The sequence below is a fragment of the Vipera berus genome, assembly GCF_964194415.1.
Source record: "Vipera berus genome assembly, chromosome: 2".
Lineage (NCBI taxonomy): Eukaryota > Metazoa > Chordata > Lepidosauria > Squamata > Viperidae > Vipera > Vipera berus.
In genome coordinates, this window is record NC_138203.1 from 234263323 (window position 1) to 234291206 (window position 27884).

Consider the following 27884-nt stretch of genomic DNA (forward strand, 5'->3'; position numbering starts at 1 on the left):
ATGGCTATGAGTTATATACTGTATATCTTACATACATGTCACTGCTAATGTGTTAGAGACTCTGCATTGATTGGCAGGTGTTCTTTGATGACCAAAACATCAGGGCTCTTTCGTTGATGTTCAAATGGCAGTTCATTTAAAATAACAATTGGCAAAGGAGGACTGCGAACACTACAGCAACAAATAAGCGGCAAAAGATGGCAAACACTTTGCACTGCTTTCCTTCCTTTCTAAGAGCTATTTTGTAACTCAGTGCCTGGATGATTTTTTTTCCCCTGTTGCTGTCAAAGAACTGTAAACAGGATTTCTCATGAAAAATGACTTTGCATGGTATAGTGATGGAGGCTTATTTTGATGCTAGCAACTTGGGAACTGAGGCCGATCCATCTTCTGATAGATTGCAGAGTGTCTAATCCTTTTTCGTGGCTGGCAGAGATCAGGGTAATCCTTGCTTACTCTCAAGCAACTAAGATTGGTGCCAAGCCTGCAATAGCTATTCCATAGTGTCCCAATTTTAGCTTCCCAATTTTAAAGAGAAATACAAGATGCTAAAACACTAGATTCAAAATGATTTTGAGGAAACAATACAACACCTTCACTGACACTGGCATTTATGACTGCCCGGTTTTCCTTTGTGAGTTAATTTGCCCCACAGTGTTTCTTTGCTGTCACACATCTGGCTGTAGAGCTTTGAAGTGTCCTTCTGGAAAGCTTTTTATAAGATACGGCAAGGCCCAGTTAACTAGAACAGTTGTAATCTGATTTCTACATCAACTAGCCCAAGTTAGTGTAGACCAGGGGCCTTCAAACTTGGCCCTTTTATGACTTATGGACTTCAACTCTCAGAATTCCTCAGCCAGCTTGCCTGGCTGAGGAATTCTGGGAGTTAAAGTCCACAAAACATAAAAGGGCCATGTTTGAAGACCCCCAGTGTAGACTATACACAGTTTTATTGTTAATCCTGCTTTCTTGAACATTGCCCTTCTGTTCCTTCCTGCTTTCTTTTGCAGTATTTAAAGTAAAATAAGATGTACCTTAATGTTAAGTTCATAAAATGTTGATGTTGACCCAAAACTGTAGGAAAAACATTTTTCAGTCACTTCTGAAAACTGGCTTACTCTATATGTGTGTGTGTGTGTGTGTGTGTGTGTGTGTGTGTGTGTGTGTGTGTTGCCATCAGCTGCAGTCCCCTGGAGATTTGCAGTATTATAACTTCAGAATGAATACAGTTTTCTCGACAGAATTGTTTGTAACTTCCTTTTTTTAAAAAAAAATACATTGCTGTGGTACAACAATGACACTCTATTTCCTTTAGTTTAAGTAACTAAAACAAATCTTGTAATTTCATAGTAATGCATTTATGGGATAATTACGCTGCCTTATCTGCTGCCTATCTTTTGAAGTTCTAATGGTTTGGTGTAATTCTTGCAGATCTTTAATTATTCCTGGTCTTTCCCTCTTCAGCAAGTACCAGCTACTGGCCTTTGTTAGATAGTAGCAAAATGTAATGATATATTTTATACTTGAATTGCCTTACACTGGAAGCAGTAAGCTTGAAGCTGTACATTGGAGAAGATTAGCTTTTTTGTAGCATGGGATATTTGTTCATAGAGGCCTGGTTTGTTCTAAACAAAGCATGAATTCCATAAGTTAAAAATTCTGGCAGTCTTTTGTTAACTGCCCAAAGGCTCCCTACACTCATTCCTCTGCCAGGAGAGTAAATGAGTAGAATTCAAAGTTACTCCTGGTTTTTCATCTCTATAAGCAATCTGCCTGTAGAGATGAACATAAGAGGTGAAGGTCTCAGAGAAGATGTCAGAGAGAACCAGATGTGATCTGTCAGCTGCCACTTGTCATCCATTCCCTTTGAAAAACAGTTACAGCTGCTACAGTGATAAGTGTGTAGGTTTAAAGCTGGAAAACAAATTCAGCACAGGGGTGGTGGTGGTGGTGGTGGAGGAGGAGGAGGAGGAGGAGGAGGAGGAGGAGGAGGAGGAGGAGGAGGATGCAGTCTTCCAGAAAGTTGGTTGCCAGTTTGGTCTAGTGGTTAAGGCACTAGGCTGGAAACTAGGAGACAGTGAGTTCTAGTCCCACTTTAGGCTTGAAAGCAATTTGGGCCAGTCCTTCCCTCAGCCCTTGAGTCACAATTAAAAAATGGCATGCACATCCTGTACTGAGTAGGTGAATGGTATACAGTGATTTTCAAGCTTGACAACTTCAAAATGTGTGGACTTCAACTTCCAGAATTCCCAAGGCAGCATGCTGGCTGTGGTGTTCTGGGAGTTGGTCCAGCCATCTTAAAGTTGTCTAGCTTGAAAAACACTCTTATAGAGCATGTTTCCTTATTCTGTTTTATATAAGAGCAAGGGGAATGCATCCAAAGCATGGACCTCTCTGCCCTCTTTTCACATTTTCAAGAATGTTAGGTCAATCCTGATTCAGTCAATCAGAATCAAACTGGAAGGGACCTTGGAGGTCTTCTAGTCCAACCCCCTGCTCAAGAAGGGGACCCTATACCATTTCAGACAGGTGGCTGTCCAGTCTTTTCTTTAAAACGTCCAGTGATGAAGCACCCGCAACATCTGAAGGCAAGCTGTTCCACTGGTTAATTGTCCTCACTGTTAGGACCTTAATTCCAGGTTGCTTCTCTCCTTGATGAGTTTCCATCCATTGTTTCTTGTGTTGCCTTCTGGTGCTTTGGAAAATAAGCTGACACCCCCCCCCCTCTTCTTTGTGGCAGCCTCTCAAATACTGGAATACTGCTATCATGTCACCCCTAGTCCTTCTTTCTTCTAGACTGGCCATACCCGATTCCTGCAACTGTTCTTCCTATGTTTTTGTGTCCAGGCCTATAATCATCTTAGTTGCTCTTCTTTGCACTTTTCCCAAAGTCCAGTTAGTCTAATTATTAATTTCCAGGTAGTATATGTTTCTGTGACTGGTAGTACCAACTGATGGAGAGTGGTAATCATGCCATCTCAGAGTGAAATAAAATGACATGGATAGGAAAGGGAGAAATTTCTTCTAATATCAGATAAATTTATGCCAGTCATCTTGCAAGATGGACAACCAAAGTGTCCGTTTTATTTAAATGGCTTTCATTGGATCATTTATTATTGCATATAATACCACTTCGTACATTTCTGCATCTACAATAAATAGGACAAAGTGTGTTTTGTGCTGGCCATGTGCCTCTCATGCAGCATTTCTCACATAAACCCCTGTTGGAACTTGCCAACTAATTAAGATTCAGGAAAGACAGCGGCTGTGATTCTGTGGAGCATTCACGTATAGACACTGCAAGTGAAAATTATGCTGTAGTGGGAGACTCTGGGACAGGTTGATGCATGAGATCCTTGTGTGCTCTGGAAGGGAAGCAAAATTGCACACCTGGAATGTTACTGAATCTCAGAAGGTTTCTACTCACATTTGCTTAGACTGATCTTTTCCATAGAAAATCTTTCCTTGCAGTTATAGCTAGAGGATACATTTGTATTATATTAAATGTACTTTATATGGAGTTCTATTTTTATTCTTTTATGTATTTTTAATTGTTGTGTTTTTCTTCCTGTTAGAAGTTAAACAGTTTGAAAACAGGCAACAACAGTCAACATGTTACAACAACAGTCCATGTTAGTGGACACTAACATTGTGGGGGGATGTGGTTCTTATCAGCAGGAGTGAAATAAAATCCCATAAGGTGCTGGTAATGAGCTATAAAGCCCTAAATGGCTTGGGTCTGGATTATCTAAGGGAACACCTGCTGCTGGCATCAACTTCCCATCGTCCTGTGCGCTCCCACAGAGAGGGCCTTCTCAGGGTACCGCCGGTTAAGGAATGCCGGCGGGTTATTCCCAGGGGAAGAGCGTTCTCTGTGGGCGCGCCGGCCCTATGGAACCAACTTCCCACGAACTTAGGACTGCCCCCGACCTTCGTTCATTTCGCCGGGACCTGAAAACTTGGCTCTTCGAGCTGTCTGGCCCAGACTGAGGGTTTTTAATTTTTAATTGGGTTTTAGTTTTAAATTTCGGGGACTTGAATTAATTAATTGTTTTAACTGGTTTTAATTTTTGTATGTTATGCTTTTAATTTTCCCTGTAAACTGCCCTGAGTCCTACGGGAATAGGGCGGTATATAAATTTTATATATATATATATATATATATATATATATATATATATATATATATATATATATATATATATATATATATATATATATATATATATATATATATATATATATATATATATATATATATATATATATATATATATATATATATATATATATATATATATATATATGTGTGTGTATATATGTATATATGTATATATATATATATATATATATGTATATATATATATATATATATAAAATTAATAATAATAATAATAATAATAATAATAATAATAATAATAATAATAATAACAACGTATGCTCAGAATCACCTCTCAAAGAGCCAGGTCTTCATAAAACATATCGTCCCCAGGAGTGCAGTCCAGCGCATTAACTTCCTCCACTTCCCCTACCTTATTTTGAAAAGGTATTGTGCATACGTTTATAGGGTTTTAAGCTTTAAGATACATCTGGAAAGAGGCAACCATTCAACTGGCCACAATTTCTGCTCAGCCAACAAGTTAATTATTCTGTATTTGCAGGTTGGGTTAGAATATGGCCTGGTTGCTTAGCCATGTAATAAATCTGTCAACTTACCTTACAGTTTAGCCAGCCTTGTCAGTTTTTGGATTTCAGATTTCCTGAAGGGTAGTTCAAAACAGAAATATGCCATCTGTATGCTTAAGAAAAGAGTGTCAGAAAAAGGCATACAATAATTGGTTTTATTATAGCATAAGCTAGTATTAAACATCTGAAACATTGCTAGTTCCTAGAAGGAGCAGTGCTTCTTAATGTATCAGAAAGGAGCTACTCCTGTGGCTCAACAAAGCAGAGGAAATGTCTTTGAAGCTTTAACCAAATTAGGAGAAGACGATGATATACATCAGCTCTAAACTGATGCATGTTGTAGAACATTTACACTCAAGGCTTCTTGGTGGTTGTTGTGCGCTAGTACGGTGCATACTGTCTCCTCATACTGAGATATGTAATAATTTGAAATGTCCATATGTGGGGGTTTTAATGCTTTTGTTACTCATGCTTTTCAGTTGTGGCTATATAGATGTCCAACATAGAAGAGAGATTCTGTACAGAAAAATATGGTAAATTCTGAGATTGTGAATACATGATACTCTACCATGGCACTATTGTTAGAGCTTCTGTTTTTTTCCTCCTAGACCATCAGAAGATGTGTTACTCTGCACTGGTGCTGGCAATGATATTTTGTATGGGAGAACCTCTGCCGTACCATCACTATGGTGAGAATGATTTCCAACATAGGGAGAAATAGACGGCAAGCAGCCACTTAATAGGACTGAGTTCTTATACTTCTAGATCTTTCTTACTCTTAACTTACTTCTGTTGTATTTCTGGATCTCTCTTACTAACTGGGAAACTACCCAAGGTATGGTAAAAATACTTAAGTCCTTAATAGAAACTATACAAAGTTGCGACAGCAATCGGTTAACTGGTAGGCTTCGGGGTTTCTAAGGTAAAGGTAAAGGTTCCCCCGCACATGCGTGCTAGTCGTTTCCGACTCTAGGGGCCGGTGCTCATCTCTGTTTCAAAGCCGAAGAGCCAGCGCTTGTCCGAGGACGTCTCCGTGGTCATGTGGCCGGCATGACTAGACGCCAAAGGCGCACGGAACGCTGTTACCTTCCCACCGTAGTGGTCCCTATTTTTCTACTTGCATTTTTACATGCTTTCGAACTGCTAGGTGGGCAGAAGCTGGGACGAGTAACAGGCGCTCACTCTGCTACGCGGCACTCAGGATTCGACCCGCCAAACTGCCGACCTTCCGATCGACAAGTTCAGCGTCCTAACCCACTGAGCCACCGCGTCCCTTTCGGGGTTTCTAGAGCAAGCTAAATAGACTATAGACTAGATCCCAATGTTTTTTAACTTTTTGCATTGTACTTCAAATATATGTGTTATTTTTAATCTATCAATATAATAAACATTCTGATATACAACATCAAGAGAATCTAGGCTATCAAGCTGCACAAAAGAACTTTAAATAAAATACATTTCTGATGTATTAGAACTAAAAGGGTTTTTTGATTGCATTGAATAGATATAAAAAGACCACGGTAGATTTGGGAGATACTTTAGAAAGAGCAAAGGGTAGCTTATTGTGTAGGACAAGTTGCTCAACAGAAATAAGTGGGGGGGGGGTTGTTAAGGCCAAACTAGAAACTGATGCAGTATCTACATTGCATTTTCTTTCTTTCTTTTTCACCACCAATAAGTAAAAAGCAATAAATCATCAATTTTATCTTCCAAGCACTGATCCAGATAGCCCTGCTCCTTCAAACTATTGTTTCTCTAGCAGAACAGATAGCAGCTTTGGGGCAATAGGGAAGTATTAAAGAAGATGTCAATTCCCTTGGAATTTTAGGAGCAACATTTGCCGAGCTGGATAATATAAGGAGAGTAAACAAAGACTTTGCTGCTTTATCTTGGTGTGATCCTACAATTGTTTTTGTAAGATCAGTTTATTCACATAAGCTGTAGAGCTTTCATAATCGATGTATCAAACAAAGATGAGTGGCCAATGTTTAGGCTTAATTGTAACTAGACTAACTATTGTGGGACAGGTAAATAAGTCTACGAGTGCTTGTGATGTAGTAGGTAAAGAGAGGTACCCCTGGCATAGAGTTAGCTTTCAAGAAGTGTGCTCCTTAATAGTGAAGCCTTCGATTTTGGAGTGGGAATCTGCTGAATCTTCAGTAACAGGATTAGAGTGTGTTCTTCAGGCAGACAGTGGGAAAACTCACTGAGCCTTCAATCTCCCCAAATCCTTTTCCTCTCAAATTGAAAAATAGATACTGGGAATTACAGCTGTGCCTGGGGAAGCAGTAATAAACAAGTCTTCCCTCTAAGCATATCATTCTGTGCTTTTCCCACCCATCACTTTAGAAATCTTCCACAGGAATTCACGGTATAGGTCTACAAATAAACTGGAATTTCTCTCCTACACATCTCACCACCTTAATCAAGCGCCAACTAGCTTCGAGAATGGCTGGTTTTAACCAGTAAGGCTAACATTCATCTCACGTTAGAGTTAATCCTTTCTGTGTAAGAATGCAATGTCTTATGTCCTTTATTTTTTTTCCACAGAGCATCTCAATTCCCAATTTATTCAGTTCCTATTACATGTGATTGAAGATGGATTGCCCTCAGATAGTACAGACCAGCTGCCTGATCTGTTCATTAATGTTCTTCTGGCTTTTAATCTTCACATTCCAGGTCAGTGGTGGAAGTTTTTCCCAGCTGAGATTATATTGGGGTTTCAGTTAATGTGGAACTTCTTTTCCTTGTCACATGCTAACTTGAAAACAGCCTCAAATTGCACATGTTGTAAGATAAGGGATATTCTATGTTTCAGAATAGTAAGAGGGCAGATACTCTTAAGGAAGGCCAAACTTTTTTCCTAAGCCTATCAGCCAATTCCTGGGGATGGCAGCACAGTGCCCACAGAACATCTGAAAAATTGTCCCAATGGTGAACATGGTTGGAATTGTTTCTTAAAAGACCTTCTCCCATGTAATCCTATTTGTACAAATGTAAACCAGGGGAGAAACACACTGGACCTTTATAATGCTATTGAAGCAATAACTGTGACTTAAGGAAGACCCCCCCTTCATGGATTACTGCCTTGTCGTGGCGAAGGGGCTTGCGTAATTCAATGAAGCTATGAGCTATGCCGTGCAGGGCCACCCAAGACGGACAGGTCATAGCTGAGAGTTCTGACAAAACGTGATCCACTGGAGAAGGAAATGGCAACCCACTCCAGTATCTTTGCCATGAAAACCCTATGGACAGTACCAAAAGGCAAAACGATATGACGCTGGAAGATGAGCCCCTCAGGTCGGAAGGCGTCCAATATGCTACTGGGGAAGAGCAGAGGGCTAGTACTAGTAGCGCCAGAAAGAATGAAGCGACTGGGCCAAAGCCGAAAGGACGCTCAGCTGTGGATATGTCTGGTGGTGAAAGGAAAGTCCGATGCTGTAAAGATTTTTTCTCCATAGGAACCTGGAATGTAAGATCCATGAATCAAGGAAAGCTGGACGTGGTCAAACAAGAGATGACAAGACTGAACATCGACATCTTAGGTATCAGCGAACTAAAATGGAAAGGAATGGGTGAATTTAATTCAGATGACCATCAGGTATACTACTGCGGGCAAGAATCCCTCAGAAGAAATGGAGTAGCCTTCATAGTCAATAAAAGAGTAGGAAAATCAATACTGGGATACAATCCTCAAAATGACAGAATGATCTCAGTTCGAATCCAAGGCAAACCATTCAATATCACAGTAGTCCAAGTCTATGCCCCAACCACCAGTGCTGAAGAGGATGAAATTGACCGGTTCTATGAAGCCCTACAGCACCTTATAGAAGTAACACCAAAAAATGATGTCCTTATCATCATGGGGGATTGGAATGCTAAAGTAGGAAGCCAAAAGATAACTGGAATAACAGGCAAGTTTGGCCTTGGAGTACAAAATGAAGCAGGGCACAGGCTGATAGAATTTTGTCAAGAGAATACGATGGTCATAGCAAACACTCTTTTCCAACAACCCAAGAGACGGCTCTACACATGGACATCACCAGACGGTCAACACAGAAATCAGATTGACTATATGCTCTGCAGCCAAAGATGGAGAAGCTCTATACAGTCGGTAAAAACAAGACCAGGAGCTGACTGTGGCTCAGACCATGAGCTTCTCCTTGCAAAGTTTAGGCTTAAACTGAAGAAAGTAGGGAAAAGCACTAGGCCACTCAGGTATGAATTAAATCATATCCCTGTTGAATATACAGTAGAGGTGACAAATAGATTTAAGGAATTAGATCTGATAGACAGAGTGCCTGAAGAACTATGGACAGAGGTTCGCGACATTGTACAACAGGTAGCAACCAAAACCATCCCAAAGAAAAAGAAATGCAAGAAAGCAAAATGGCTGTCTGAGGAAGCTTTGCAAATAGCTGAGGAAAGGAGGGAAGCGAAAGGCAAGGGAGAAAAACATAGATATGCCCAATTGAATGCAGAATTCCAGAGAATAGCTAGAAGAGATAAGAATGCCTTCTTAAATGAACAGTGCAAAGAAATAGAAGAAAACAATAGAATAGGGAGGACCAGAGATCTTTTCAAGAAAATTGGAGAGATGAAGGGAACGTTTCATGCAAAAATGGGCATGATAAAGGACCAAAATGGCAGGGACCTAACAGAGGCAGAAGAGATTAAGAAGAGGTGGCAAAATTACACAGAAGAACTATACAAGAATGAGCTTATCGTCCCAGATAATCACAATGAGGTGGTCACTGACCTCGAGCCAGACATCCTAGAATGTGAGGTGAAGTGGGCCTTAGAAAAGCTGAGCAACAACAAAGCTAGTGGAGGTGACAGTATTCCAGCTGAGCTATTCAAAATCTTAAAAGACAGTGCAGTAAAAGTGCTACACTCAATTTGCCAGCAAATTTGGAAAACTCAACAGTGGCCACAGGATTGGAAAAGATCAGTTTACATTCCAATTCCAAAGAAAGGCAGTGCCAAAGAATGTTCAAACTATCGCACCATTGCACTCATTTCTCATGCTAGTAAAGTTATGCTTAAAATCCTACAAGCTAGACTTCAGCAGTATGTGGATCGAGAACTACCAGAAGTACAGGCAGGATTTCGAAGAGGCAGAGGAACTAGAGATCAAATTGCCAACATACGCTGGATCATGGAGAAAGCTAGGGAGTTCCAGAAAAACATCTACTTCTGCTTCATTGACTATGCTAAAGCCTTTGATTGTGTGGATCATAACAAACTGTGGCAAGTTCTTAAAGAGATGGGAGTACCAGACCATCTTATTTGTCTCTTGAGAAACCTATATGCGGGTCAAGAAGCAACAGTGAGAACTGGACACGGAACCACTGATTGGTTCAAAATTGGGAAAGGAGTCCGGCAAGGCTGTATACTGTCGCCCTGCCTATTTAACTTATATGCAGAGCACATCATGAGAAAGGCAGGGCTAGATGAATCAAAAGTTGGAATTAAGATTGCCGGAAGAAATATCAACAACCTAAGATACGCAGATGATACCACTCTAATGGCAGAAAGTGAAGAAGAACTAAAGAGCCTCTTGTTGCGGGTGAAGAAGGAGAGTGCAAAACTTGGGTTGAAACTTAACATTAAGAAAACCAAGATCATGGCATCTGGCCCTCTCAATTCCTGGCAAATAGATGGGGAAGAAATGGAGGTAGTGACAGATTTTGTTTTCCTGGGCTCCAAGATCACTGCAGATGGGGACTGTAGCCAAGAAATTAAAAGACGCTTGCTCCTGGGGAGGAAAGCCATGGCAAATCTAGACAGCACACTAAAAAGCAGAGACATCACCCTGTCAACAAAAGTGCGTATAGTCAAGGCTATGGTCTTCCCAGTTGCAATGTATGGCAGTGAAAGTTGGACCATAAGAAAGGCTGAGCGCCAAAGAATTGAGGCCTTTGAACTATGGTGCTGGAGAAGACTCCTGCGAGTCCCTTGGACCGCAAGGCGATCAAACCGGTCAGTCCTAGAGGAGATCAATCCTGACTGCTCTTTAGAAGGCCAGATCCTGAAGCTAAAACTCAAATACTTTGGCCACCTAATGAGAAGGAAGGACTCACTGGAGAAGAGCCTAATGCTGGGAAAGATCGAGGGCAATAGAAGAAGGGGACGACAGAGAATGAGGTGGCTGGATGAAGTCACTGAAGCAGTAGGCGTGAGCTTAAATGGACTCCAGAAGATGGTAGAAGACAGGAAGGCCTGGAGGAATGTTGTCCATAGGGTCGCGATGGGTCGGACACGACTTCGCAGCTAACAACAACAACAAGGAAGACCCTCAAGTTACATGCTAGTCTTGAATGGGGAAGTCCCACCCCATGCAAGACAAAAAGTGAAAAAAAGAATTCAGAACCTAGGAGTCCAAACAGCCACTGCACTCAGTCTTGGCAGGATTGAGCCTGAGTCTGTTCCTCCCCACTCAGAGTATTGTTGCCATCCTCTCCTATTCCTAAATACCTCTTTTCTCCCCCAAAATATTTTTATCTAGAGATAGAAAATTGCTTTGAAAGAGAATTTCTCCTTGTGTAGAGGCTGCACATTTATACCTTCCCCAGGCTTCAAAATTAAAACAAAAATTATTGGGCAGAAGGAACCAAAGAAGCACACTGCCTTTAACTCTGAATATGGTTACATCCCCATCATAACTAGGTAGCATGACTTCACCTGAATACATTAAAGTCTATGGCAGCCACCATATTCTTTGTTAGTTGCGAAGTCGTGTCCGACCCATCGCGACCCCATGGACAACATTTCTCCAGGCCTTCCTGTCCTCTGTCATCTTCTGGAGTCCATTTAAGCTCATGCCTATTGCTTCAGTGACTCCATCCAGCCACCTCATTCTCTGTCGTCCCATTCTTCTATTGCCCTCAATCTTTCCCAGCATTAGGCTCTTCTCCAGTGAGTCCTTCCTTCTCATTAGGTGGCCAAAGTATTTGAGTTTCAACTTCAGGATCTGGCCTTCTAAAGAGCAGTCAGGGTTGATCTCTAGGGCTGACCAGTTTGATCGCCTTGCAGTCCAGGGGACTCGCAGGAGTCTTCTCCAGAACCATAGTTCAAAGGCCTCAATTCTTTGGCGCTCAGCCTTTCTTATGGTCTAACTTTCACGGCCATACATTGCAACTGGGAAGACCATAGCCTTGACTATACGCACTTTTGTTGGCAGGGTGATGTCTCTGCTTTTTACTGTGCTGTCTAGATTTGCCATGGCTTTCCTCCCAAGGAGCAAGCGTCTTTTAATTTCTTGGCTGCAGTCCCCGTCTGCGATGATCTTGGAGCCCAGGAAAATAAAATCTGTCACTACCTCCATTTCTTCCCCTACAATTCTACAATTAACTATATTGTAAATTAAGCACTATATCTTTAATCTGAATATCTCCAGCATTCATGAAATAAATTTATGTTCTAGTATTTTGAGGGCAGGGTGAAGAAGCGTTTTCTATTTTAATTGTTCACATGATTATTTATGAGCCCCTGTCATGTCACCTCTTAATTAGCCTTTTGACAGGCTATTGTGTACTGCTGTACCCTCATTAATGTATTACAGCGCAATCATTTCATTCCCATCCTGTAGGAATGATTCATCTTGAATCAGAGGTCCCTTTGCTTCTGCTGCTTTTGCAACTAGAAATTCAGAGTTATAACAGTGAGATAAGATTTCAGTTCTGCTTATCACGGGACCACCTTCCATGTTATAATACCACTTCACAGTCCTGCTGGTGTGTAAAAAGCCTGAGTTGCATGAGTTAAAACCTCAGTAACCTCTGTTTTAAGGGAGAGAGCGCTTCACAAGACTCTTGTCAGTATAATTCTGCAGTTAACCAGGCATCTTCCTCCTTTTAGTGAGTGGCAGATTTTCTGCTTATCCCTTGCTGTGCCTTGTGAATCTCATTAACTGTAGAAGCATTGGAGTCTCTGTTGGATAGTACTTTCTGCTGGAAAGTACTGCTCTTTCATATTCTGGCCATGCTGAAAACCTTTTGGGAAGCAGCTTAACTTATTCTGGCTGGTAGTGATCGCAAGCTTGATACATATACATATACATATACATATACATATACATATACATATACATATACATATACATATACATATACATATACATATACATATACATATACATATACATATACATATACATATACACCAACCGTTACCTCAATGCGCAATCACATCATCACCCAGCACAAATAAATTCAGTAGCCAAAACACTAATAACAAGAACCAGACGCCTTGCAGATGAAACACATATACAAACAGAACTACACACCCTGACAGACATATTGACAGCAAACAAGTTCCAAAAAAACAAAATCACCAATATAATTCAGCAGGGGACTCCAAAACAGAAAAACATCCAAGAAGAAGAACAGAACAACGGACGAGCCATCTTGCCCTACATAAAAGGAACAACCGACAAAATCAGTAAAGTACTACGCAAACATAACATCAAAACCGCATTTAACACTGACAGAAAGATATCAACCATCCTGAGAAATCCCAAAGACAAAATAGAACTGGAAAACCAGGGCATATACCAAATCCCATGCGCCTCCTGTCCAGCAACATACATCGGACAGACTAACAGAAGAATAGAGGTACGTGTAGAAGAACATAAGAACTCAGTACAGAAGAAAGATCACACATCTTCACTAGTACAACACATAAACACTACGGGACACAACATCAATTTTGAAGGTACAAAAACAATCGCCAAAATAGAACATCTCAATAGCAGAATAATCAGAGAAGCCATTGAAATAGAAAAACACCCAGACAGTATGAACAAGCGAGACGACACCTCCCGCCTACATGCCATTTGGAAACCAGCATTGATAGACAAACGAATTTCAGCAAACAAGGATTTAAAAAACCAACAAACAACCCCAAATGCCACCAGCCCCAGCAAGACTCATCCACACCCAGAACAAAAACTCTCCCACACAGAAGACAGAACAAGTCAAGCAAAAGTGCTATCACCCAAGCAGAAGAACGCACACACGAACCTGACTGACCCATACCAGAGATGCATGGCGGGTCCTCGAACTCGGAGCCAAGCCAAAGCTCTGGAGGCCACTACACAGCCCACTCCTCAGGACACCAAATCACAACACTCAGGATATTACGACACAACAAAAAACCCCACCCATTCAGAACACACCCCACCCAATCAGAAGACAGCCACGCCTCCAACCAATCGGAAGACAGCCACACATCCACCCAATCAGAAGACAGCCACGCCTCCACTCAATCAGAAGACAACCACGCCTCCACCCAGTCGGAGGACACCCCCACCCAATCAGAAAGCAGCCACGCCTCCACCCAGTCGGAACACAGCCCCACCGGCAGTTGGAAAGGAAAGGAACAGACAGACCACGCATTGCTCCTGAAAGCAGCAGGAGGAACACTCCGGCCTGATGATGACGGATGGGATTTCGTCGAAACGTCGCCACAACTTTCTGAAGATGAAAGGAACGCGGGAAGAAACCCGAGACTCTAGACCTACATATATATATATATATATATATATATATATATATATATATATATATATATATATATATATATATATATATATATATATATATATATATATATATATATATATATATATATATATATATATATATATATATAAATTTTTGTTAAGCATTCAGAATACACTTGCTTAGTCCCAGACACGGGACAAATCTTATTTCCTGTTTCAGCCTAGCCCAAGGCCATCTACAGGCAGTAGCCACAGCAGTGGCAGCTCATATTTGTGTAAAAAAAAGCCATTTTTTTTTACATATGTATGTATGTATGTATGTGTGTATATATATATATATCAAGACACATTATGCTCTGATGTCGTTTTATATCTTAATCCCAAGTAATTTGGCAAGTTCTTATACTGTCACATGTTTGCTGTCATATCTTAATTGTTTAATGCATTTATAAATGATGCCATCCCACATTGCATCATTTTGATGGAGGAAGGAATTAAAAAGACACTTATTATACTCATCAGCTTGTCATATAGATAAGGAAAACATCATTAGTATTTGGGGTTTTTTTCCTTGACATACAGAATTAATCATGTGACCTGATCAAGTTCACTTTCTTTGCTCTTTTATTCATTATCTTTCTTCCATCATTATGCATCTTAATTAGCAATTAGCCAATCACAGCTGCAGGTCTACACAGCTTTGGAAAATTTTCTTTTCTGTTTGTGATACAGTGGAAAACTGAAACTTCTCCTAATTAGGTACTCATTAAAAGATGCTCATTCTCTTTACTGGTCCATTGTGTTAGTGTTTAAATAAAACACTATCTTGAGTTTTCTGAATCCATTTTAATCCCTGAAAAGTCTGCTTTATATCCAGGTACTTCAGGATGGTACATGGACTTCCTTGACAGAATTTTTAGTGATCTACTTTGGACTTTGTATACAGGATATATTGGGTCTCATGAATTTGCTTTTGTAATCTTACTCTGACTGATTGATGGAAGCACAGTATTTAATTAAGATGTATTTGAAATGTCTGCCTAAAATATCTGGGGGACATTGCAAATTCTAATAGCAAAAAAAAAAGATCAGTAACAAATTATCAGTCTCTCTTCCTGTTTTTGTACAGATAGTCAAACACAAGGTTTCTGTGCTATATAAGTATGCCCATGAATGCATATATACAGAGAATGAAGGAAATGCTGAATCAAAATGAGCCATCATCAGAGTCTTAGCCATAAATGTATTAAAAATACCAAGAAAATATAAATATTTATTTAAGCAGTTTTAAAAAGTGGCAGGGCATTGTCAGGAAATAAAACACACAAAACCCTGTTACAAAGCAGAACCTTAACAAAATCCTGCTAAAAATCTTCCCCTCAGACTAAGGTGAGGGAAAGCCATCTTGCTGGTTCTTCTTTAATATCATTAGCATTAGTCTTTTGATTTTAAGATGGTATGCAAAACAAGAACAACACTTAAAACAGTATTTTACAGAAAGGAAGGATGGCTGCTGGCACTGCCCAGCATACCGTCATCTGTTACAGTCTATATCTTTGTGCAGGTTCTGTAAAAACCATGCCCAGGGTGTGTGATGCAAAATAGATTCCTAAAGGAGAAGCAATACCAGTGGGTCACCACTGTGGGGCATTGGCTGTGCTCTTTCTGCATACTTCTTTCTAGCTGCAATAAAAAAAGAGTAGGTCAGCTTCTTAATTTTTAAAAATATTTGGGGGAATAACTTTGACTCGGACTGGAAAGTTAGAGAAATTTCAGCTCGTTTGTCACGATCTAAGTCTTCACGTACAGTTCCACAGCATATTATGGTAGTGCAAAATGTGCTGGAGCATATTCAGATTGGAAAAGTCCTGAGTAAGTCCTGATGAACATGGTACAACCAGGCTGCCTGTTCTGAAATTAAAACAGTAATGAAACCCAAGCCCTTCGCATTAATTTATCAAAGCGTCTGTAGTTTAGTTTTCTGTGCTTTGTTCTATGACTCTTAAAATGAGAGTTAAGGTTTATTTTTTTATTTATTCATTATAAAATTTATTTTATAATATTCTGTTTCATCTCATTTCCAACTTACAATTACCTGCTTGTTTTTTTGAGAATAATGCTCAGGTTCTATGTATCAATTAACTTCCTCAGTAAATAAAATCAATGTGGAATCAATAATGACAAAAATGCACATTTTAAAAAAGTAATGTTGATTTGTAAGGTAAAGGTAAAGTTTCCCCCGCACATGCGTGCTAGTCGTTTCCAACTCTAGGGGCCGGTGCTCATCTCTGTTTCAAAGCCAAAGAGCCAGCGCTTGTCCGAGGACGTCTCCGTGGTCATGTGGCCAGCATGACTAGACGCCAAAGGCGCACAGAACGCTGTTATTGATTTGTAGAGCTGTACAAATAAAGAATAGATGCAGTTATGTGTTCCAGGCTGATAAAGGATTCAGGAGCTGGTTCCATAGAGGGATATCATAATTAAACTTAGTCATAATTAAGTTGGTTGTTTTTTAAAGACCCATATACTGTGCATATCCACTTGGGAGGTGACCGAAGTATGAACAATCAACTGATTCAAGAAAGAGTGCAGTTGTTACACAATACAAAGTACTATAAAGGACCCCTGGCCATGGCTGCCATCTGCTCTTCAAACAGGAGTCAAGAAGGATCTCCAAACTAAAGATGGAAAATCATTGATCCAAAGCACTTCTTCCTGCTAGGTTTGAAGTGAAGCCTGTTCTTCCTCATTCAGACCTCCCCAAACTCCAGGCGCTGAGACAGAACCTCAGCAACATCTCTTGGCTGGCCAGGGATGGAGATACTTAGCTGAGTATCATTAGCATATTGATGATACCTTACTCTGTACTGTTGAATGACCTCACCTGATAACTTCATGTAGATATTAAATAAGAATGAGGAGAACATCAAGCCCTGAGGCATCCCACACAAGAAGATTCATGGGGCAGATCCTGGAAGAAAGAGAAGAACTAGCATAATTCCATGTTCCCAACTCCTACCCCCACCTATCCTGAGTCAGTCCAGAATTATACCATGGTTCATGATGGGAGATCAAAGAGAGCAAAAACGAATGCACTACTCCCATTCTGTTCCCTTCAGATGTTATCTACAAGTACAACTAATGCTCTTTCAGTTCTGCCTTACCGGAAAGGGTTCAGGTAATTTGAAACAGAGCCCTCTGAAGCTACAAAGCAATCACCTTCTCTAAAAAGGAATGGTTATAAACAGGGTGCGAATTGTCCAAAATGGTTGACTCTAGGAATGGCTTCTTGAGGACAGAGCAGACTGCTGACTCCTTAAGGGATAACAAAACTGACCCTTCTCAAAGTTTAATTGGCAGATCTGAAAGACTGCCATCTAGACCAAATTGCAGGTTTCACCAGGCAGCTTTGACTAGCCTGGAGAGATAAGGATCTGACATTGAGATGATCTAGGGACCCCATCTACTTCCTTGAGAATAACAACCTCGGGATCTGACTCAGCCCAGGATGTGCTTTAGTCAACTGAAGTAATGAAGCAGGCAGACAGATAAGATATCTCTAATAAACCCTCTCCTTGTTTCTCAGTTCCAGAGCATAATGTGATCATGGTTACTGTGAAGAAGCACTCTAATATCAAAACATTTACAGAAAAGCTGCTACTGCTTCTGAATCGTGGAGGTGAGGTCTCTTGCTGTTTTATTATTTGTCCAATTTGAGGCAGAACTAATGGGAGAGTTGATCTAGGAAACTAGATAGAGGCAGAGAAAGATTGGGAAACAGCCTCTCAATTCCAGGAGGTTTCTGCTTTTTAAAAGGTCTGGGTCAGGAAAATGAATCTAGCATCTACACTCCAGACACTAACCTGCTGAAATGCTGGCTTGGTTTCCATTAAAATTGTCTGCTTTTAAATGGCTACCTAAATCATTTGTCTCTGTAGAGTTCAACCCAGCAACACTGGGATCATGGTTCTTAATATGTGTAACCAAAAAGAGGACTATCTGTTCTTCCTGAACACCTGATGGTCGTGAAAACCAGCTACATTCTGCTTTCTTCCTTCATAAGTTTTACCAGACAAGTTTGGTCATTGACTTCCAATGAAGATAAAGATCTACACCCAGTGAAATTTCCCAGTCCAGGAAATGAGCAGCATGATAGCTTGATTTATTTCCCCATATACGCTTTGTATGCCATAAGAAAGCTACAGTTTGGCTTCTTAGAGAATCCTTTTCTCTTCCCCACCCAATCCTCCCCTTTCATATTTCGGATTACTTTTTCCAGCAGTGAGCACTGTGTTAAATCTCCTGAATCTACAGAGCCTATAGAAAAGCACTTCATTTAAAATCTGGAAAGCCTTATTTCTAGACAGCCTAATACCATTGTATCCATGCTTTCCTCACCAAGCTTTGTGCGGTTCAATGCCTTTAGGAGCAGAAAGGCTATATTTGTTTGTGTGTTAAAAGATAAGTGTATATTCATTTTAAAACAAAAGGAAAAATTAAAACAAATTATTTTGTTTGAAGATTAATAGGTTCTTTTATTTCTGGTTTAAGTTCTTTTCAAAACGAAAATTGTGTTCTTTTCGTATTGTCAGCCAAGAGCTGGTTTTAGTTTTATATTACTCCACAGAGCTTTAATTTATTCCATTACCAAAATGTCCATTCTTTGAAGAACCCACTGAATATTGAGTAGCAAATTAAATTTTTCTATAGAAGCCTCTTTAGTGATGTTTTGCTTCCCCAGTAGAAAAAAATTCATGTTTTCTAACATCGTGGAATATATACATTGGTTTCATATTTCTTCATATAGAAAGCAAATGGACTATTGAGGAACTATTATTGGGCAAATAAAATGTTGCAGCTGTTCACTCCATATCTTAAAAGATAGACTGATTTTCTGCAGTGAAAGGCCAGGTACCCACTTTTTGCCCATTTACACATCTTAGTAGTCCACTTACACCAATATGGTTCAGTGAGAAAGAGAATTTTGGCATTAGATTTCAGTGGCCAAAATTACACTAAACCAGTACTGTGGATTCCCATCATTTTAGGTAGGAAAAAGAAAGATACTGTAGTTCTAAATTAGGTTCTGTGAAAAACCCAAGCACCCTACATGATTATTGTACTCCAGAACTGGTATTGAAAACTCAGAGCATCTCCAGTTTATGCTTCAAATGGGAAGAGGAGCTGAGGAGAAAAGGTTTTTCAAAAATAAGAACTGAAGGACAGGTTTGAGGAAAGCTCAGGCTCCTGGCTGTAGAAAATTATGTATCAGAAAGAGAGGCCAATGAATATAGTTTTACTGCCAGGAAAGGCAAAGATTGACAGCCTATAAATATGTTGTGGAATATGTTGTAGAATAGAATATAAATTTGAATTAAGGCATCCCAGTGACCCATTTAAAATTATTTAAAATAAAAAATTTCAATTACCTTTTTGTGTGTGTGCTTTAAAATCAGGGTTGATTCCTGGTGACTCCCTGGTCAAGGCCTTGGCAAGATATCAGAGATGGTTTGCCATTGCCACCTTCTTAGGGCTGAGAGTGAGTGACTGGCCCAAGGTCACATAGCTGACTTCATGCCTACCATGGGTCTAGAACTCACAGTCTCCTGTGATTTGCCTGTAACTCTTATATTCTCACTGCACTTGTTTAATGCCCCGATCTAAGTGCTAGAAAGTGTGTGAATGAAACAAAGGAAGGTTTCCTAGCCCAAAATTTAGATTCTCCAACTACATAAAATGATAGTTTATTTACTTTACTTATTAAATATGTATTAAATTTATTTATTGTTCACCTTATAGTTTAATGCACAAAGACAACACCAAATACATTTTCTTTAGTTGCTCCAAAGCTTAGCACTACAAACAAACAAAAAACCCTCTCCCTTTTCACCCCACCATCTGGCTATCAGTAAAGACCCCAGAAATTGTCAAAGAACTCAAGGAGATTCTGACGGGAAAAGGAGATGTTGCACAAGAAGTAACTGGAGTAAATGTAGCTTCTTCCACCAGAATATTTTAATATGAGAAGAGTTTCATGAGCCGAAATGTTCTCTTTCAGACAATTAACCTGGATAATTAAAAAGCACACAAAATTTTATGCTTTATTGATACATCTGCTGTCATTGTAGCTGGAGTCAGTTAACTCTATCTAATGTTTCCTCTCTGGAATAATTTTCTTTAATAAAAGGATGTAAGCTGTGGCTTGGAAGTATTTGATCTGCCTGCATTGCTCATTCATGCACACACTTCCTTCCCAAATCCTTGCTGGCTTGGTCTGAACAAATGCTACCGTAATGCCTGTACCGTGTTATATGGAGTAAATGGTTCCCTTTTACCTAAATGCGAAGTAGCAGCGCATGACAGAATATCTCCCCCTTTCTATCCTTTTACCAGATGATCCTATATGCATCTTTAAACATCAGCCCCAGCCTCCACATTCTGTGCTGAAATTTCTTCAAGACATCTTTGCTTGCAAGGACACTGCGAACATCTTCTACCACACAGACATGATGGTAATGATTGACATCATTGTGCGACAGATTTCGGATCTCTCCCCTGGAGAAAAGGTAAACCTACAGGAGGAAAGGTAATTCTAGACCTTTCTCCTCAAGAGAGAAAACATTACGAGATGAATGTTTGGGGCATAAATGAAGCTTCTCTCTCTTCTCTGGTCTTATTGCTATAGAAGTAGCAAAGGAATAAGTGGCCTCCAGTATCACTAAACTACAGCTGCCCTAGTCAACACAATCAGTGATGAAGAAGGGAGGATTGTGGTTCAGGAACATCTGGAGAGCCAGAGGCTGTTCTAAAGCATGTATAGTAGTCTCACATCTACAGAATTGAATAGATTAATAAGATCTCATTTAGATTTAAATTAAATTTCTATAGTAGGCAATAGTCAGGCTACAAATGGCATTAATTATGTGCCTAATTACCTAAAGTGACATGCACAGGATTTTGATTCAAATTAGGACCACTTTGCACATGGAGAGGAAGTTTTAATTGCTTGCTCCATTCTTGAAATTTTCCCATGTAGCCGAGACAGAGGAAATAAAAAGAACAAGAAGAGATTTTCTTCAGTGCCAAAAGATTTTCCTTTGCTTCATGGAGGCATTATTGGGATGCAATTTCTTGCTGAACATATAAGCAAACTGTTCTTTTTCTTCCCATTTCAAAATGTTATTTAAAGGAAACAAATTTATATAATAAAGCAACTTTAAGGGCATTTAACCAATGCAATCCTATACATTGTATTCTTTTCTTAAAGTAAAAATCAAGGGCAGTTGCAATCTATCTAAAGCAATGACATGTTTAACTTGCATGAAATATCCAGTAACATTTATTTTTATTTATATCTTGGAATTACTGCCTACAAATAATAGTACTCTAAAGTTACACTTGCTGGGTATCAGAAATACCTTTTCTAGTAGTAATAGTATATAGAATTACATGAATGATGTAGGTTCAGCCATAATGGATTTAAAGATGTTATAGCTCAGAATACTGCATTTGAAATCACCCAACTTCTTGATAGCATATGCAAAACAAATCTTGAATGGGTACAGATGTCTTTGATTCTCAGTCTCATTGTAGGGAGCCTTGGTGGAGCAGTGGGCTGATGCCTCCTTAAGTAACACCAGCTGCCTGCAATTAGTGCAGGTTCGCATCCCACCAGGCTCAAGGTTGACTCAGCCTTCCATCCTTCCGAGGTAGGTAAAATGAGGACCCAGATTGTTGGGGGCAATAAGCTGACTTTGTAATAATGCCGCTTGGGGTGTGTGTGAAAGCCCTAACAAGCAGGCATATACATAGAATGAAGGCTACTGCTAAGCTTGTAAGCCGCCCTGAGTCTTCGGAGAAGGGCGGGATATAAATGTAATAAAAAAAATATGAATCTGGTATGATTGTGCATCTTAAATAAAATGATTTGGAATATTTTTTTAAAGAATGTCTGAAGGATGTACATTCTAAGTGACAGATTCAGCTCAAATGTTTTAAGGTCTACATTTCTAGTGTTAATAAATGCAAGAGACTAACTGCTATGTTTTGGGAGTTCACTCTGTGATTGCCCTGTGACAGGTGAACCGTGAGGATTGCAGCTGTCCTTTATGGATTATCAGCTTCCTCAAAATCTGGATTTGGGTGGAAATGGGGAGTTGACATTGAGCCCATGTATTTTTCCTTCAAAGAGAGTGAAGGGCTTGAAAGGGAAATCTCAATATAACTTTTAGTTCCTTTTTTTATCATACATCCTAAGTAAATATTATGAAAAACAATCCAGCCAAGTGGCTTCCTCAAACTGCTTTGAGAAAAAACACGCACCCACTTATCTAGATGAACATAAAAAGAAGGACAGCTCAAGAACTCTTTCAGGTCTGTTCTAATAGCTTCTGAGGGAGTTCCTGCCCTTCACAAGGACTGACTCTTTCCAAAGTATTTGCCATTCCAGAAGGCTGCCCCCACCTCAGTGTCTCTCCTTTATCAAAAATGTTTCCACTGTGTTCTGCTCTTACAGCTGCGAATGGAGTACCTGTCTCTGATGCACGCTATCATGCGGACTACCCCATACCTGCAGCATAAACACCGTGTAACTGACCTGCAGGGGACCTTGCAGCGCATCATGGTGGAAGAGGAGGACAGTCAGCAGTGCCAGATGGACAAAATGATAATCCAAGAGATTTATAAAGCGTTTCCCGAGATAGCTCCTGAAGCCAGCTAATTGATTGAAGGGAAGAGTAGTATGGAATAGAAATACCTCTTGTGGCTACGTCTTTCCCATCCTTTCCACTAGAGCTCCTGCCTTATTAGACCTTCAGTTGAGCCCTGGAGTTTCGAGGGAGTATTAAAAGGCCCAACAAAGGAAGGTTCCACATAGATGCCCACTAGCGGGAAGTGCATTAAAGATGGCCTTTCTAGGCCTGTGACTGGGGTTGGGGGAGACCTTACAGATTAGAGGGGGATTTGGCTTTTTAGGTGCCATTGGCAGGATCTGACTGAAAGCAGGAGAATATTATTATTATCTCCCTGGTGATCTTTGCACTAAAAAAGGACAAGGGTGACCTAAATAACTTCATGCTGTCTTTAGGATTGCAAAACGAGACGTCTCTGTCATAATTGTCTCTCCAAGCATTTGTTGTCCTGCAGCTAGCTACAAAGTGAAGTAGGCGAATGATCTGAACATGCTTCAGTAATTTTGTGTCTGCAACATCTAGTGCAAAGTTGCTATTGTGCTAGTGAAGGAGTAACTACTTGCTTCGCCTAATGCGCCCAGTGAGTTTTCTGACCCATATATACCTGTATGGGTTCAACATGCCAAACTCCATTCATGACCCTAATCCAAGCAAGCACCCGCTCATCTTAAATGCTTAACGCAGTAGTGTTTACGTTTGAGTTTCTTGCACAAGGACAAGAATACTGATTGTCCAGGCACTGCAGCAAGAGATCCTTCAAAAAGCCTGCTACTTAGTCTCACCGTTAAGGCGTACCCTCTTTGAAAAACATTGCTTCTTTCCTGGTATGTGCTGGTTTTTTGCCTCTGGCACTGCACGTATGAGGAGTGTGTGTAAGTGGCAACGCACAGGGCGCTATCAGCCTGCGGGTGTTTTTTGCCTTGAGCTTAGTAGCAATTGGTTCTGCCTAGCTTTACTTTTTTATGTTCGAAAGCTGATGTCTGCTACTGCTGCTCCTTAATATGCACAAGTTGAGAGAAGTCCTCTTTATCTAATTCCTTCAGATCTGCTGCGAAATGGATTTGCCCCGTTTCCCATTGAGAGCCTTTGAGACTAGGGCTGTACTATCTCAATAAACTTGCATGCTGCCACAGCTCTTCATAGTGGGTAAATAAGAGCTTTGCAACTTGCTGTAGTAGTAGCCTGAATTTAAACTGGAAACATTTGGATAATCTCTATAAATCTAATGGATGCAGGAATAAATTTGAAACAGTTCCTTAGGATAAGGCGTCTGTTTGACAACGATTTCCATCTAGGGAGCCTCTGCCATTTTCTGTCTTTCAAGTAGAGAATCAATACATGTGCCATCCAGAATAAACAAGCAGCCCCTTGTGAATGTTGAAAGGGACTTGTATTTTCATAGAATTAAATTCCTTGTGAATGTTGAAAGGACTTGTATTTTCATAGAATCAAATAAATGTAGTCCACAGAGAAAAACATTTCCTCATTCTTGTCTCATTTTAGAGTGTTTCTGGATTGCAGGGTGTTGTGGGTGTGTATTATGAATGGTTACATTCTACTACAATACTACTGTCTGGCTAGCCTAATGCATGAGCATTGTGGATAAGATGATGAAGATGATGATGATGAAGAAGAAGAAGTTGAAGTTGGAAGGTACATTGGAGGTCATCTAGTCCAACCCCCTTCTCAGGCAGGAAACCCTATACCATTTAGATTTTTATTTGGAACTTCAGGCAGCAAGAGGAAAACAGAACTGCTACTTATTTAGATGCATGCCATCGCCTTACTCTCCCTTCCATTTTTGTCCTATTTAAAAGTATGTTAGGCCTCATAGTTTTATTTTTTAAGCCACCTGAAACGACAGAATGGGAGTTTGTGGCACTGAATTATTTTTAAACAGGAATGTGGGTTGGCAAAATTTAAGAAGAGCCGGCCTTGTAAGAAGTTTCACATCAGCACTGTTTATTTTGGGGGCAGCTCTCTTAGTGAACTGAGACTGCAGCCTAGACTTATTTGATCCTAGGAAAAGAAAAGCTCTGTTATAATCCCCTCTTTGTTCTCTTCTTCCCATCCCCAGCAATGTTTGTACAAGGGGGAGCAAAATGGTGAAGGGCCAGTTTGTCATTCAGTTAGAATTCTGATCCAGAAATAACAGTATGAAGATTCATTCAGCATGGCCTGGGCAAAAGTGAATGTGGAATAGCAATGTCCTACAGGACAATCCAACCTGGTTAGAAAACTGAATAAAAAAAACTCATGGAAATGTTACGTGAGGTTTTTTAAAGATTGCACATTGAGGCAAAAATCTGATGTGTTTTGAACTTACTCTTCAAAACGTATTATCAGTGTATAAGATGAAATAGATTTGCGCCATGTTGTGTAGCTATGTAATTGATAGCCCTGATAGCAAAGGAATAATTTGTGAGTCTGGAAGATAAGGCTGATTTCCATGTGGTTTTCCATCTTTCTAAATTTACTCTTGAAAACACCGAGCAGTTTGGCAGGTAATGAAATGTGTGAATGCAGCAAGAAAACAACACACTCTTTGAAGGTGATTAGTTATATTGGATACATCATATATAGCTAAAGATGAGAGTTTATTTATTTATTTAATGGATTTATAGGGCCATCCAGCACAAACAATGTGATTTTTGACAGTGTATAGCAATCAAGTCAGAAAAGATCTGTTACTGAATGTGGGTTTGTGTGTCATTGAGTCAGTTGTTGACTCCTGGCAACAGCCTTGACTAGTCCCTGCAATTTCATGGCAAGATTTTTGTAAGTGGTTTGCCATTGCCTGCTTCCTCAGGCTGAAAGTGAGTGACTGGCTTAAAGTCATGCAGCTGGCTTTGTGCTTTCTCACAGTTTCCCAGTGTCTATCCTAGTGCCTAAACCAGGATACCAAACTGGTTCACTTTTACATTTTTAGGACAGCATAATACCAGTATTATATGAGTAGCATAATGTATCCTGAATACTATTTTGTTCCAGTCCAAAGAATTCCTCATTTCCTTTGCACAAATTCAATGTATGCAAGGAAAGAGTCACCATGAATCAAACTAATGACCTATCCAGTATTTTGCCTGGCAGAAATTAATCTAGATCCTTGTGGAACTGCTTAGATCTGCAAGAGGTTACTGTACTAATGAAGTGCTCCATTCCTCGCCTTTCCTCCCAAATTTATTCAGATGTACTGACGACAATCTCAACATGAACCAATCCTGAAATAAAGCTATGATTACACCTGTTGCCTTTGAAATTCGGTTGCTCAAAATATAATATTTCAAGCATTTGCCTTTTTGCTTCCAGGCCAATTCGTCCATTGCTGTGATGTCAGTTCTTCCATTTAAGAAATTGGCTCACGATGTTAGCAGCTACTACTGAGTATGGTGATCTCTGGCAGGAGCAAGATGGGGGTAGTTCATCTGTCCTTGGTCTACTTGACTTCTAACTACCAATTGATACCATCAACCATGGTATCTTTCTGGAACAGCTTCGGGGCCAGAAGTGGGGGACACAGTATTCCGGTTTACTTCCTTCCTCCAAGGCTGTTTCCAGTGGCTGTTGATCAGGAGCAAAAGACCTGCAGGGACCAGTGCTTTCTCCACTCTTGTTTAGCATCTGCATGAAACTGCTGGGTGAGATCATCCACCACCCTGGGGTGAGATATGTCATCAGTATGCTGATGATACTCAATTGTACATCTCTACCCATGGTGAGTTAAGCAATACTGCAGTCGCCCTCTCTCGGTGCCTGGAAGCTATTGAGGTCTGGATGGGGAGCAAAGGTTAAAACTGAACCCTAGCAAGACACATTGGCTTTGGGTGTTGGGGCTCTTTGGCTTGTGGGCAATTACCGTCTTTGCTCATAGATGGGTTTGCAATTGCACTGCCTCAGGCAGATGTGGTGCTTAATCTGGGGGTTCTCCTGGACTTCAACTCATGCTTGAGGAGCAGGAGGCAATCACGTCCAGGTGGGCTTTTGCACAACTGTGTGTTGTGTGCATGTTCCTGAACCAACTGGTCCTTCTCACAAGTCACCTGCACTGTGGCCATTATGTTCCCACTTACATGGGGCCGACCTTGAAGAGTATCCAGAAGCTTCAGTTGGCTCAAAATGCAGTGGCTCAGATAGTTTTGCCAAAGCCCGAATTTATGCATGTGTCACCTCCTTTACAGGCACTGTACAGATTGCCACTTTGCTTCTGAGTGCATTTCAAGCTGCTGGTTATCCTCTTTAAAGCCGTACATGTCTTGAGGCCAGGTTACTTAAAAGGTAGCCTTTCCCCAGTTACATCTACCCAGCCCACCAGAATGCAGGACATATTGTGGGTCCCATCTATTAAGGAAATACTTCTCTGGGACCAAGAAGAAGAGGCTTCTCTAGAGGCTCTCTATCTATGAAACATTCTCCCAGACATAAGATTAGTCCCTGTTTTGTTACTTTTTCAAATAGCCCTGAAGGCATAGTTCTGTCAGTGGGCTTGGGGACCCTGGGTTGATACAAAGCCAATCAAATGGCTTGTTTGCGTTTGACACCATGGGGAGGGGAGGAGATGAGGTGTTGGGGTTTTAAACTGTGGATTTACATTGCTGTATGTCACTCAGAATCACCATGTGTGAGTTGGGGGACAGTACAAATTTGTTTTAATAAAATACTGAGTAGCTAGCAACTGCTATCTTTCCTTTTCCTGCCTCTATTCTCTTTAAGCACTTAGAACTGGCTAAGATCTGCAGTGCTTGTCTGCCAGGTATGGTTCCTCTATGCCTGTGAAATATTTTCAACAAGTTGAGAAAGAACTAATATTGCCAAAGTGCCTGATAAAGCTCCTCCAGGATATTGTACAGGAGAATGAAAAGGTTCAGCCAAGTGCTTATGTATTGATAAATGCTTTTGTAACTGTTAGAAAGCAAAGGAGACAACTTGCCAAACAATTTGATTGGCACAGAGCAGGCCCGGTATTTTGTGAGATGCTGTTGACCCTTGTGCTGGCTCAGTGAATT

The 27884-nt window shown here is 40.3% G+C and overlaps 1 protein-coding gene across 1 annotated transcript in view; it reads left to right on the forward strand.

Moving 5' to 3' along the window:
• Positions 1-24351, forward strand: part of NCKIPSD (NCK interacting protein with SH3 domain) — a 123384-nt gene extending 99033 nt beyond the window's left edge. Inside the window, exons 9-13 of the mRNA XM_081318640.1 lie at positions 5295-5375; positions 7237-7365; positions 17778-17870; positions 20585-20757; positions 22707-24351. Coding sequence (XP_081174766.1) covers positions 5295-5375; positions 7237-7365; positions 17778-17870; positions 20585-20757; positions 22707-22910 — 680 coding nt within the window. The 3' untranslated portion in view covers positions 22911-24351. The remainder of the gene's footprint in view (positions 1-5294; positions 5376-7236; positions 7366-17777; positions 17871-20584; positions 20758-22706) is intronic.
• The last annotated feature ends 3533 nt before the right edge of the window (positions 24352-27884 follow it).